The sequence below is a fragment of the Chelonoidis abingdonii genome, chromosome 15, assembly GCF_003597395.2.
Source record: "Chelonoidis abingdonii isolate Lonesome George chromosome 15, CheloAbing_2.0, whole genome shotgun sequence".
Classification (NCBI taxonomy): Eukaryota; Metazoa; Chordata; order Testudines; family Testudinidae; genus Chelonoidis; species Chelonoidis abingdonii.
The window spans coordinates 26748598-26762778 of NC_133783.1; the positions used below are offsets into that span (position 1 = coordinate 26748598).

The 14181-nt window shown below is 41.4% G+C and overlaps 1 protein-coding gene across 1 annotated transcript; it reads right to left on the reverse strand.

Moving 5' to 3' along the window:
• Window positions 1–1555: 1555 nt before the first annotated feature.
• DNAJC9 (DnaJ heat shock protein family (Hsp40) member C9) lies at window positions 1556–13770 on the reverse strand. The gene is made up of 5 exons (XM_032765879.2): window positions 11446–13770; window positions 11027–11167; window positions 5337–5591; window positions 4192–4278; window positions 1556–2240 (listed from the first exon to the last, which is right to left on the reverse strand). Exons 1-5 carry the CDS (start codon window positions 11623–11625, stop codon window positions 2121–2123), a joined length of 783 nt encoding a protein of 260 aa, XP_032621770.1. The 5' UTR covers window positions 11626–13770; the 3' UTR covers window positions 1556–2120.
• Window positions 13771–14181: the final 411 nt, after the last annotated feature.

The following is a 14181-nucleotide window of genomic DNA, read 5'->3' on the forward strand; positions in this document are numbered from 1 at the left end:
TCCTGATGCAAAGACCTCACCTCAAAAATTCCTGTTCATGGAAAAGCAGTCCAACCCTCTCCTATCTTCTTGGTTCAACCATCCTCTGTTCAGAAATATGAAAGAATAGTGTAGGCAAGAGACTTATTTGTATTCCTGTGGTGCCTAGGAGCCACAGTCAGACCATGACCCCATTGTGCTAGGTGCTGTACAACACAGAACAATCCTTAACAGGCATAGGGGGTTCCCTTCCCTAAGATTTAGTGGTCTTATCTCAGACCGTTAGACAGAATGATACACAACATACCAAAGCACCATTGAGTTTGCTAAAGGCATTAACTTAAACATGATAGTTAAAGGCAATCACTGTCTTTTCCAAGGCACTAAGTGGGTTGTACCAGTTGACTGACCCATTATAATCTCTTTATAACTGAATCCACAGTCTACTCATCTTGGTCACTACAAAGGTTCCTTCCTTTAAGGAAATGAAAATTATCTGAATTAAAACAGTCAAAGTAGTTCAAATCAGGCCATATGGCAACACTTGTGGTTAGGGACCAAAATATTTTTCTCTGCCACTCCTCTGTTTGTGATACTCTATTAACAGACACAAGACAAATGTAGCTTCGATGGTATTATGGCCCCTAACTAAAGGTACGTGTAGTTTGTAGCCTGAGACGAGTTCTGGAGACTTATTTTTACCAAAATTCAATCTCGCTACAGATTGAATTCCTGTGCATGATAAAAAGGGACCAGCAGATGTCAAAAGGTTGCACTACTGAATGCTTTTGTTTGGTAAGATTTGTTTTGCACCCAATCATAGTTACTTAAAGATTTAACATAGTTTGTCAGCTTCAGGGTAATAACTGTTAAAAGCAATGAGGTAACACTAAGCATGAAATACTATTTTCAAAACAATCATTTTCAATACAGTTCTAGTCAACCTTAAATTCAGGGAGTGATCTTAGAAACTGATGAGTACTTGTAATTTCCATTCGCTTCAAGTTGCAAATGTTTAGCACCTGGCTACTAAAAAGGCCTACAGAAATAGGTTTCACAAAATAAAATAAGGCTGTGTCTAAATACAGTTTCTTGCAGCTAATGCATTTTTTAAATTAACTGCCCCTCCAATTTATACCAAGGCATATTACATGAATTTCTGCTGCCTTTAAATTATTCTTACTAAACTTACTACAGGACTATTACTTCACTTAGATTTTTTTCTTATGAAGTTGCTTAGCTTACTTGTATTTTTACAATAGACGAGTTCTATGAGAACTTTCATACAACTTACAGAAAGAGGGCTTCATTATGGAAATAATGAACTGGTGACAGGCCTCTTGCAGGATAAGTGTTGACATAACCGCATGCCATTGTGGGAATACATGTCCATCATTTTGCTTGAATGGTTGGTTTTCTGTCAAGATGCTGTAATATCGTGCAGTATTACTTCATGTTAGGCAATTCAACATCAGGTGTTTGAACAGATAGTCAATTTCATTATTAATGTTCTATTTTAGACACATCTATAAAAACACTTGCAAAAACATGAGGTTGAAAAAACCAAGTACTGCAGTTTTGCAAAAACGTTTTTATTTAAGCTAGCTTTCAAAAACACCTTTAATAAAACCACAAATATTTGAAAAACTCCTGCCCTGCTGAACAGAAGTGCAAAGACCATAAGAGGAGCAACAGGGTATTACAGAGGAAGCTGGTAAGCATAAACAGAACTAGAAAATAAGATATTCAGGTAACACGCCACATAGACCAACATTTTTAAGACTCTCAATTCTGTCAAATTACATTGTTTTGCCACCAGCAGTCTCACCAGTTGGGTTTTGATGTGCTTACACAATTCAAATTTTGACAGACATACAGATCCCAAATAGTACATTTACTACCCTTATCTGAGGCCCAATGGTAATCCAATAACCTATTTAACCCTAATGAAAATTTAGGAGAAGATTTAAAATTGTGTCACCAAAAAGTTCGTTTTCATCTCACTTGCTATCATATCTTCCCAGCCACAATGAATTGATGTGCATGTGCTCTCCAGTGGAAGTCAGGAAGGTTGCAGAGATTCACTGGAACTTAGGTGTTCATTTGTGGATTGACATACAGGCTAGAAAGTCAATAGATAATTATTTCTTTGCCTTCTTGGGTGCTGTTTTCTTTCCTCCTTTTTTGGAATTGTTTCCATACTTTGCTTCCATTTGAGCCAGAAAGTCATCTATTTCTTTTTTTCTGTCTTTATTTCTGCTCTATAAAATGAACAAGAAATCTGTTTACCAAAAGTCATTGTGAGATCCAACTTCATTAGAATAATCTGTATAGTTAAATAGGACGTTGATGTACTACGAGAATATGAAATATGCAATACAATTATGTAAAAATCTATGGTCCACCTTAATCTAGTATCTAAAAATAAATTTAAAGATAAAGGCTAACAAAAATATTAACTGATTGACAATGGGGGTGGGTTCCTGGAAAGAGGTAACAGACCAGAACTATATTCTGGAAAGGAGAAATGATCTAGGTATCTAATTTGTTTATACAAATACAGCATAAGAGACTCACAGGAGGCTTCCTTGCCATTAACTAAAATAGTTACAATTCAAAAATATCACCTAAACAGCAGTACATTTCCTTTGCTACCTCTACAAACATATCAGCAAGCATAATTCAAATCAACATCTTCACATGCCCTTCCAAAGCAAACCATCTCTCCTGTAGCCCCCTCAGTGTTTTCCAAATGCCTACTCAGATGGGCCTTGCTGGATATGAGGAAGATCAGCAGATTCCGGATACTTCAGATCAAAGCAGGGAGAACAGATGCAGTGAATTCCAAAGTCAAGGGTTCTTCATGCAGCACGCTTTGTCAGAAGCTCCCTCATATATACAGAGGGAGGTCAAAGTCAAACTCAGGCACCTCCACGAACCTCAACAGTGACAATATGTCATGGGGAGTAACGCAATTCCTCAAACAGAAAAATCTCAGATCACTTATAGCTTGCTTTTCAAAGGGGCTCAGCATGCAGTTCTCCTTGACTTCAATGGACTAGTGGCTGCTCAGCACTTGAGAGAAGCAGGCCACTGAACTTTATAGGTAAACCAATACCTTAAACTCCACCTGGAAAACATTAAGCAGCCACTAAAGCTCTTGGAATATTGATAAGTGAAGGGTCTTCCCTGTGAACACAACTATTAAGTTACTACATTCTTCATAACTTCAGATTTTAAATAAACTGTAATCTCATGTAGAATGCACTGCAGTTGTCCTACCTACAGGTGACAAGCACAGATCATAGCAACATGGTCCACCTCAGAAAAAAAAAAAAAAAAAAAGAATGTAGCCTCCTGACGAGACACAGATAGTAAAAAGCAAACTTGGTTGCAGATGCTCTTTTGTCCTTTAAAAACAGCTGAGAATCTAACTACATATCTCAAGATGCAACCTGTGAGGATGTCTGGCCTTCATTTGTAATAGGAGGAAATTATAACATCTCTGCTAACTACAAGTTGTGTCTTCCAATCTTCCATAATCTCTAATATTCTCAGGATTCAAACTCAGCTTTCTTGCCCTTATTCATGGCCCAAATTTGCCTACTTGACAACACAATCTGGGATGGACAAGCTAGCTATATAAAGCTGGGTGTTATCAGTAGAACACATCTCACTAAGGAGTGGCCTCACATGCACATTGAATAAGGGGTGACAGACTAGATCCTTATGGTACCCAACAGGATAGAGATCTCAGGGCCAACTACCACCACACAACCTGTGGAATCCTTCAGAGAGTAAAGTACAAAGCCAATGAAGAACATTCGTGTCTAAACCCATCAGGGACTTCAAACACATCAATGGTTCCTTTATTGTGGTATCTATTCAGTATAGCAATTCCTACATTCCCAGTCTAAACTTTCATGGTTTATTTGGGACCAGAACAAAGTATAACTACAGTGAACCAGGTTATCCAAGTGATTTTATTAAATAAAATTTTGCATCATATTCAGTGTTAATCAGAGCCTTCTGAAGACTAAATGAAAGACACAAAATTCAACACAAGGATTCATTCTAATCTCCAGTAGATTTTTTCCAATATGCAATAATCTGCAACCATATTAGCCTACTGGCATTTGGGCACCAAAAGGTAACAACTATCTGAAGTCAAAACCATAAAAAGCCTTATTTACAGAGATCCTCAAATCTTACTTGAATTAGTGCTTTCAAGTCATCTTCCCCATCACCAAGACCGAGTTCCTTCCTGGTCTTTTCTGCCTCTTTAGCTTCTTCTTGAGCCTGAAATAGTAACTAGCTGCTTAGATGAAAACAAACAGCATGTTATTTGAACAAAGTTTTATTACAAGAGTCACTGAATACTTCCTTTTGTGTCTAAATACAAAACTGAGGAGCAAAGTAGCAAAAAAACGCTAGTGGAAAAAAAGTTATTTGTTCAAAGTTGTTTGGCCTTAGAAAGTGTTGTCTGTATTAAAGAAATGTCCAATACTGGTTCCGCTATTAGGAAATCCTACCCCGTTTTTGCTTCTTCGCATCTGAATTTTAACAACTTTTTATCATTCAACTATCAATAAAATTGCTGCATGCACTGTCTCATATAAAGAACAAATATACAGTATGATTCCAGAAGTCAGTTTTTTGGCCTAACATTCTCCTTTTAGATTTGGATCAAGAGACACTGATCTGCTCCAATATCTTGAACTTTGATAAGCTGTTAGCAAAGTGGGTATGGTATTCAAACAAATGAAATGCAAGTAGAAAGTGCCTATTATTGCACTGAAACCCTTAGCAGCAAACTGACTGCAATTAAAGGACATGACATTTGAAAAACTAAGGCTATGTTTATACGTAAGGCTGCGCAGCTATAAGGGGTCCTGTGAAGCCACTCTATACCAGTGGGAGAAAGCTCTCCTGCTGGCATAATTAAACCACCCCTAAGGCGTGGCAATAGTTGTCGGCAAGAGAACATCTTCTGCCGACAAAGTGCTGTCCACACTGACACTTTTGTCAACAACACTTATGTCAGTCAGGGGGTTGATTTTTTTCCCACACCCTTGACTGACAAAAGTTTGCCAACAAAAGTGCTAGTGTAGACAAAGCCTTAGTTACTGTTGAAAAGACAAAATAGAAAGTTTCTAGACTCAGATTCAAACTTAAAGTCCAGCAACTCATGATGGTGTCTCAGTTCTTTCTTTATAAAACTCATCCTATGTTTTTCCAGTGGGGAGAGAATTTGTAAAGTGAGGCACAGTTTACATGGATTTGAAAAGAATACTTCCTGCCAAGTGTAAATATTAAATAATTTTCCCCTTTGACCCCTTCCATGTGCAGTAACATACCCTCCTTTTCCTTGCATTCATTTTTTGCTTAGACTCTTTTACAAAGACTTTGTAGGATGGAACTTCTCCAGAATCAATGGCCTGTTGTATGATCTTCCTTATTCTTGGCTCATCTGTATAATCAACACACAGCACAGATTCCATAATTTTGTCTATGTCTCCCTTGAAATCTTCATATGCCGCTTTAACATCAGCCAGCTCTTCTTCTGAACCTTTGTACTTCTTTTCAAAGTCTTCAATATCTTTTATGGTGATCTGAAATTTAAAAAATTAAGTTAAAACATCAAGATTTATTTACCAAAGGCGGCAAATTCTCAATGTTAGATTAGAAAAGAAATTTAGATACACATTCAAGTTTTCCAGCCCCAATTTTGATGTTAAAAGTATTCTAAAAAGGGAAATGAAGGTTATTTGCCAGTCATGGGAATTCTTTAGGAAGGACTCCACCCATTCAAACTCATGGGACAATTTGAAAAGCAGTACTGTCATCTGAAGGAAGTCGGACATGGAGGCTCTAATAAACTGAGCATCTTATTGGGATGCTAGCTGTAATGCATAATGTCCATGTAGCAGCTCTGCAAATTTCTACAATGGGAATATGCTTAAGGCATGTCAAGGAGGCCCTCGTTAATCTTGTGGAATGCGATCTACACTGAAGTGCTGCAGCTCGGCTGCTGTAGCAATTTAAGTATAGACATACCCACAGGCACTGAGGCTTGGTCTACACTACAAAGTTAGGTCCATGTAAGGCAGCTGACATCGACCTAATTATGTCTGTGTCTACACTAGAATGCTGCTTCTGCTGAAGTAAGCGGCCTGCTACACCAACATAATGACTGCACCTCCACGAGCTTAGGGCAATGTAGTGTCCATGTAGACCAGGATGGGCAAACTTTTTGGCCTGAGGGTCACATGGGAAATAGAAATTGTACATCGGGCAATGAATGCTCACAAAATTGAGGCTGAGGTGTAGGAGGGGGTGAGGGCTCTGGTTGGGGGTGTAGGCTCTGGGGTGGGGCTGGGGTATGAGAAGTTTGGGGTGCAGGAGGGTGCTCCTTTCTGGGACTGAGGGGTTTGGAGAGCAGAAGGTGGAGATCAGGGCTGGGGTATGGGGAGAGGCTATGGGGTGCAGGTTCTGAGCAGTGCTTACCTCAAGCAGCTCCTAGAAGCACTGGCATGTCCCTTCTCCGGCTCCTAGGCATGGAGCAGCTCCCGACCCTCGGAGTGGGGCCATGCCGAGGCTTCCGGGAGCAACATGGTATGGCCCCTAACTCAGCGCCCCCGCTGGAGCACTGGACCGGGGCCAAGCCACATGGTGTGGCCCCAACCCAGCACCCCAGCAGGAGTTCACAGGCCAGCTTAAAATAGCTTGCCAGCCAGGTCCAGCCCGCAGGCTGTAGTTTGCCCACCCCGGTGTAGATACTGCGTTACTTACAATGGCTCCTGGCTCTCATTCTTGTCAGTTTCATGGCTGCCTGGACTCAGAGCAGCAGTGGTGGGGCTCAGATCTGGAGCCCTGAAACTGACAAAAATGACAATTTCACTGCTGATAAGCTCCATGCTGTGAAATTGAACCTACTCTGGGCTCACAGCTTCCTTCCCACCCCAAGTTATCAGCCAGCCACCAGGTTCAAAACTGGAGACCCTACCCTCCACCCCGAGAGACAGCCTGAACTGTGAGCCCAGCCTGGTTATTCTTACCAAGTAATACATACTTTATTTTAGTCTGACCTCCTGCACTTTGCAGGCCACAGAACCTCATAGACCCACTCCTGTAATAGACTCATAATTTCTGTCTGAGTTACTGAAGTCCTCAAATCATTAAAGACTTAACAATTACAGAGAATTCACCATTTACACTAGTTTAAACTTGCAAGTGACCCATGTCCCATGCTGCAGAGGAAGGTGAAAACCCCCAGGGTCTCTGCCAATCTGACCCAGCGAAAAATTCCTTCCTGACCCCAAAGATGGGTTTCAGTTAGACTCTGAGTATGTGGGCAAGACCCACCAGGCAGATACCTGGGAAAGAACTCTCTGTAGTAACTCAGAGCCCTCTCCATCTAGTGTTCCATGTCTGGCCATTGGGGATTTTTTGCTACAGGCAGTCCCAACAGGCCACATGCCATTGTAGGCAAACCCACCACACCATCCCCTCCATAAACTTATCAAGCTGAGTCTTGAAGCCAGTTAGATTTCTTGCCCCCACTGCTCCCCTTAAAAGCAGCTACACATTCAAGTTGAAGAGAAGGGATACCAAGACTGAACTTCACCATTCAGTAACTACATTATTTTAAGAGCATCAGCCTCCAGGATATCTCCAGAAGGAACTGAACTACAACTGACTTTTGCATCACCAGCATCTCATGATAAAAGCCCATTGAAATAACTAGTATTATCAAGGACACCTGAGAGAAGACCATGTGTTTGCCCTCTCCTTTGAGACCACTGCAGTTTAAGATTGCCCCAAATCTGATCAAAGTACACTGTAAACTCACTGCAGTAAGCCACTGTTGACTGAACCTTGGTGAAGGCAATCTAGCCAGTGGGCAGAAAAATTTCCATTATCTTCCTCTAGGGCTCTTCTAGAGCCCTAACCATCACTTTGCTTTTGGTTTATACCTGGAAGAATCTTGTTGATATAGATGAACATCTACCCAACCGATCAGTGACATGTTTTAATTCACCTAGATCAGGGTGGATTTGATTTAAATCATGAGTCTAGAAGACTATTTAATCATGAATTTCTGCATAAAAGTGCATTCTTGTTGGTTGTTATAACCTTAATACATATTCTTCACAACTCAGAGATCGATGTAGGTTTCATTTTTAGAAGGCACACACTATACATTTTTTAAGTGATTTATTTTGAAAACTTTTCAGATTAGTTTTACAACTATATCAGAAAACAAATGATTGTTTGGTTATTTCATTTACCAAAAGGTAATTGAAGCAGATATTTATGAAGTCATTGGGAGGTGAACTGTCTCCAATTCAACAGGCTAATCATTAATATTTGGAGGATTTTCTTGACATGCTGTATTAGGAGGAGACCACCACCAGACAGACATTTAAATTGTTTTAACTAAAACAACGTTCTGTATTCTGGATTTTTTTCTTCAACAGCAAATAAAATATTTTAACAAAACAAACATGAATTTTTGAATTTAGTTAAACATTCAAGTTTTTAAAATCAGGTTTGTTTTTGTTAAAATTGTTTTTAACTAAATAATGATTTTTTAATTTTTTTAAAATTAAAATAGACTATGAGGTTGACATGAGAAACTTAAAATATTGGCTTCTGCAGCTAACTCAGTCATCTTCAGCTTCCTTTTCCTGTTTGTTCATAATTTGGAAAAGAAAAACAAGCTTTCCTGCTTTTTCAGGTCCCAAACAATCTCTCAGTTTGGAATGAATTAGTCCAAAGGGAGAAAATATTCTCTTTCTACACCAGCAGAAGATGCTACTGCTGTTAAAATGAGATTATCACTTCAACGATCTCTGAATCCAAGTGCTTAAGTGACTTCCACCAGTTCACTGGTGTGACTTTCTTTAAAACATCATCAGCAAACATATATTTCTTGAATGGTTCACCCTTAGCTCTGAAGTTTATTATAGTTGGCATTACGGAGGGATGATTGCTGGATGTCCATGTCATAGCCAACTCCTCTTCTTCAGCAGTTAAGGTTTGACCCTGGTACTGATATTGAGAATATTTGCAAGAAAATGAGCTGGAGATAGTGCTTGTCCCATTCGTTTTTTTAATGCTTGTAATTTAACTCTGTCATTGCATATTTCTCTTTTTAAGATCTCACTCAGTTCCTTCCAAATTTCAACAGCATCAGCAATAAAACAGCTATTTCCCTGCATTTTGTTCAAGGCTACAGAAATAGGCTTCAGGGTACTCAGCATGTGTTCAACATTTTTCTTAAGCCAATGTTTGAGAACTTTGCTGTGACAGTGCCATCTATTTTTTCACAATTTTGTTCACAAACTGTCATCAGATTAGGCCAGTTCTTGATATAGTGCTCAAAACAGTCCACTACTGAGTTCCATCACACATCTTGTGGGAGAGTTAGCTTGGTTCCTCCCACTTTTTTCAGAGCAGCTGCTGCAAAGTGGTTGTTATGGAAGTATTTTTGCAATTTCAACAACATTAGCCTTTATTTCTGGAACACTGAAGTCTTTGGCTAGGAGGTGCATCAAATGAGCACTGCAACCATATGTTATTAGCTTGGGACTCTCTTCACTCTTCTAAAATTTTCTCATCTTGGATACATTTGCAGCATGTCTGTGACCAAGCTGCATACTAGACATTTGAATTTTTTTCACAGTTTGTTATAGCTTTTACTGCTACTTCTTGTAAGTATTCTGCTGTGTGCATTTCCTGATGTATCAATTGTTTCTGTAAGGAAAACATTCCCTTCTTCTGTTGTCACACAAGCACATACAACAGGATCATTGTGGACATTGCTCCACCCATCAAGACTCAGGTTAACAATTTCACCCTCTCTAGACCTTTTGCACACTGCTCAATTTCTCTTTCATACACTTTATCCAGCAATTTGCCTGCAAACATCTGCTCTGTTGGGTGGACTGTATCCTGGTCTTAATGACTGAACCATGTTTAATGAAGTGTGGGTTCTCAATCATACGGAAAGGAGAGTTTGTTGCATAAACAAACCAGGCAATTTTTTCATCAATTACCTCTTTTTGTAATCTGCTGGTTCTTATCACAAACTTATCTATGGTTGTTTCTGGATGAGAGATTTGTTTTTCTTTTTGCTACAGGTGATATACTGTGGCTATGTGACATACATGATGTGACAAACACTATCATTGGCAGATAACTCTGAAACTATAGAAAATGATGGTGATCTTGAAGGTGGATAGTCTTCAGAATCCTGCATGTTGAGGATGCATTCTTCTAAACAAAATAAATTACACAGTTATTTAATTATTATTACCAGACTGCTCATTTAGTATTACTCACTGCATTCACTGACACTCAGTACTACTTTAAAGGTGAAATTGTAAAAGGAAGATCTGCCTATTGCAGCTATTTCTTTATCACAACTGCATTAAAAATGATAGTAACAACTATATTTTTTGCTCAAACGTAAGAATTCAAGAATAGTCCAGATGGAGTACAGGTAGTCCTTAAGAAAGAAGTTTGAATTTAAAAAGTTTACCAACCTGAAGATCCTGCATGTTGATACATGTTCCTTTCATCATCTTCAATACAACTTCCTCCTGAGAAGGAACACTCCTCATGATGTTGTTTCATTCGGGCAACCAGGCCTTGCATTTCTTCGTTGCACTGTCTGCATTTTGCACGCATGCCTGTCTTACCCACAAGTAGAGGAACTTCATTAAAATATTCCCGAACTGGGTCTCTTTTACCACCTGCTGCCATTATAGGTTCTCCCTTCTAGTGAGAGAATGGTAGCGCAACAGAAGTAGCAACTGCCCAGGATAGTACAACACCAGGGCAGATATGGAGATAGCTGGATAGAAAACAAGTTTCCCTTAACCAGGGCAGCAGCACTTTTAGAGCATGTACCAGATGCAGAGATCATTATTCAGCAATTCCAGACACACCCTCCCTTCTAGGAGCACTAGATCTGGGACTCACCCAGTAGCAATGCTGAGAATTCCCCTAGACCACTAGCCTTTCACTGCAGCAACCCTACCTTCTTGAAGAGCAGTCTCCAGTATTCCTCCCAGTCCCGGTCCTGGCTCAGAGCGTCTGACTCCTCATCTACAACCCCCTGCTCGTCATACAGCGCCCGCTGCTCCTGGTCACTCAGTACCGCATACACCTTGCCTAGGAGCTGAGGAAACAACCGTCACCCTCCGCAGCGAGCCTCCGAGCAGCGGCCCGCCCCGCTTCTGGCGGCTCAGTCTCCCCCCACACTCGACAGCCAAGGGGAACAGCCTCTGCTGTAAACAAGCAGCTGTGGCCCTGCAACTCCACAGGCGCTGAGCCCGAGCACTCACACAAAGCGGTTGTCAACATAACGCGGACCAATAGCAGCGCCCCCTCCTGGGGGGACGGCAGGGGTGCCCGGCCCGGGGGGCGTCTCTCTTCCCTTTACCACCGCGGGCTCACCTGGAAGTGCCGGGTCGCCTCCTCCTTGAGGTCCGGGGCCGCGCGGTCCGGATGGACCCGCAGCGAGACCCTGTGGTAGCCGCGGCGGATCTCGTCCCCCGAGGCCTCCCGTCTGACACCCAGCACTTCGTAGAGGTTGACGGCGCCGAACGCCGCCTCACACTGCTCCAGCAGCCCCATGCCGCCGCGCTACCCGCTTATCCTTTTCGCGGGCCGAGTTTGGCGCGCGCGCACGCGCGCTACGGCAGCGATCTGCGCTGCTTTACGGCCGAGCCTGGAACTGCCGCAAAGACGCGCAGTTGAGGCAAGCAGAGCAACTAAATTCCGCAGCGCTTAGCTGTCGTGGATACGGCCCCGCCCCAGGAGGTTTCGCGTTGCACGGCGGGCTGGCTGCTGGCAGAGATTGGCCGTCCCTGGGAGTTCCCCAGTAGGAAGCCGGACCGGCCGCTGTCCACGGCTCCGTGCCCTGTGCGTCGTCCCAGCCAACACTCAGCGAGGCGTTGGGGGCCACAGCACCGCGCCCAGACCAGTGTGAAGCGCAAGGCCGGTCTAATCTCACACTGCGGCCGCGCTCAGCGGCCTCGCGCAGTTTAGCGGCTGTTACTGAGCATGCGCGGTACCATCTGCGAAAGTCGAGACTCAGCCTTCATGACAGCGTCTTTGCTGCTGCTCTGGGCCGGGGGCTAAACGGAGGGGCGCAATGCGCAGAATCTGTCGATGGGGAAGTGTTTGCGCACTGGGAGTTAAACAGTTGGAGGCTGGGGAAGGCGAGGGGCCCACGGGCAGAAGGGTAAGCACAAGCTGGGCGTTATCTCGTATGAAATCCTTCTCTGATTTTTTTTTACTGTTACTTTACGTGCTACAGGCTCACACCATCACGATAGCTTCACCAGCCACAAGAATTAAAAAAATCATGAGTTATGGACCACGTCTTGAAATTAAAAAAAATAGTTTGTGTTCTTTTAATTTGCTTCCGAGTCGTTAGGACACCACTAGATTCATACTTCTGCTCTAACCTCACCCAAGAATCCATATACCTAAAACAGTTGTACATTCCTATAACATTCAATACCATTTTGAACTTCCAGCACCATGATACCAACCTCTTTTTTAATGGAAGACTTCCCCATCTTGCACCACTGAAGTGTACATTTTATTACTTACTTCATGGGTTGTATGCATAGATATTTTTTTACTGAGTTTATACTTTTATTGCATATTTTAATTTCATAACCTTTTACATATGCTACATATTACAATACATTTCAGTAATGTTCTTCATTGACATATTTACCATGCTGTACTGCAAAAATCAAGGATATTTTTAAAATGAATTACCCAGTTATTTCTCAGCATTGATTGGATTGTAGGCATAGTTCAGATCTCATCTACTGTGTCTTTTGGAGAAACTAAAGTGCCTTATGTCTCCACTGTGTTTTTATAGTGGGATAGCTAATGCCTTTATTTACCTTACAGTTAAACCACATTTTCTTAACATAGAAGACAAACTATAATGCTGACAGATGTTAAATGAATCATTATTCATAGTTTGACAATTCTGATACTGATTCTATGGCTAACACTGCTTCTTTGCCATCAAAGGTACTTGCATCTAAATATCTGTCGCCCCCACTCCATTTGTGTGAGTATCATGGAAAACCAGTTAAAGCTAAATGAATTAACAGAAGCTTTTCCCTCCTTGGTTTCCCTTATTAAGTGTTTGTCCACATGGCGTTACTATAAAGAGGTGAAGTGAATGCACGTTACAGTACGTTAAATTTGTATGGATGCTCTCATTCAGAAGTGGCCTTAGTTTTGACAATGGCAGTCAGGGCAACCTCATTAGTGGGGCAGGCTCAGCCCAGGCTAGACCATACCTCCTTCCTTCTTCAGAGAGTTCAACTTTCATTTTTAAAGATGTACACATATAGCATTTGAGGTTGCAAAGCAATGTGAGTAGAAAGGCTGACAAGAGCATAGTAAAATATGCCAGACTCCGCTGCAGGGTGTTAATGCTAAAGCGTAATGGTGACACGTCAGAAGCCAACACGGACTACCATACCTTGGTCACTTCAGCAGGAGTTTCTCTCATTCCTATAGCACCTGGCCTACACTGCTAGATAGTGTGGTCATTATCCACTCCCCCCTCCCCCTCCACTATCATTCCTGTCCTAACTACAGCAATTGCATACATCAAGGTGTAGTATCAACAAAATATAATAGTAGTTTAGCAGTCTTAATATGACTGAGCAGCTAGAAACAGTAGGAACAAACATTATATGCAATGTACTGGATTGAAGAGCCCTCTATTATCAAGTTTCTGCTCCCCACGTAGATACTTACAGACTAATAAAGTCACCTCTTCATGTTCATTTTGGTAAGATAGATTATATTAAATAGATTGAGCTCGAGTCTGTCACTGTAAGGCATTCTTATATCAATCAATCCTTTAACCATTCTCATGTCTCTTCTCTGAGCTGTCTCTGATTTTTCAACATCCTTTTTGAATTGTAGATGCCAGAACTACTAGTCCTCAGTGCCAAATACAAAGGTACTACAACCTCCATACTCGTATTCAATATTGCCATTTATATATTTAAGGATTTCATTAGAAATGATCAAATAATTTTCACTGTATATTATGTTTTATCAGCTTCTTCACGCTACTGTTATGGAAAATTAGAGGCAGGGATTCTCAAACTTCATTGCACCACGACCCCCTTTTGATAACAAAAA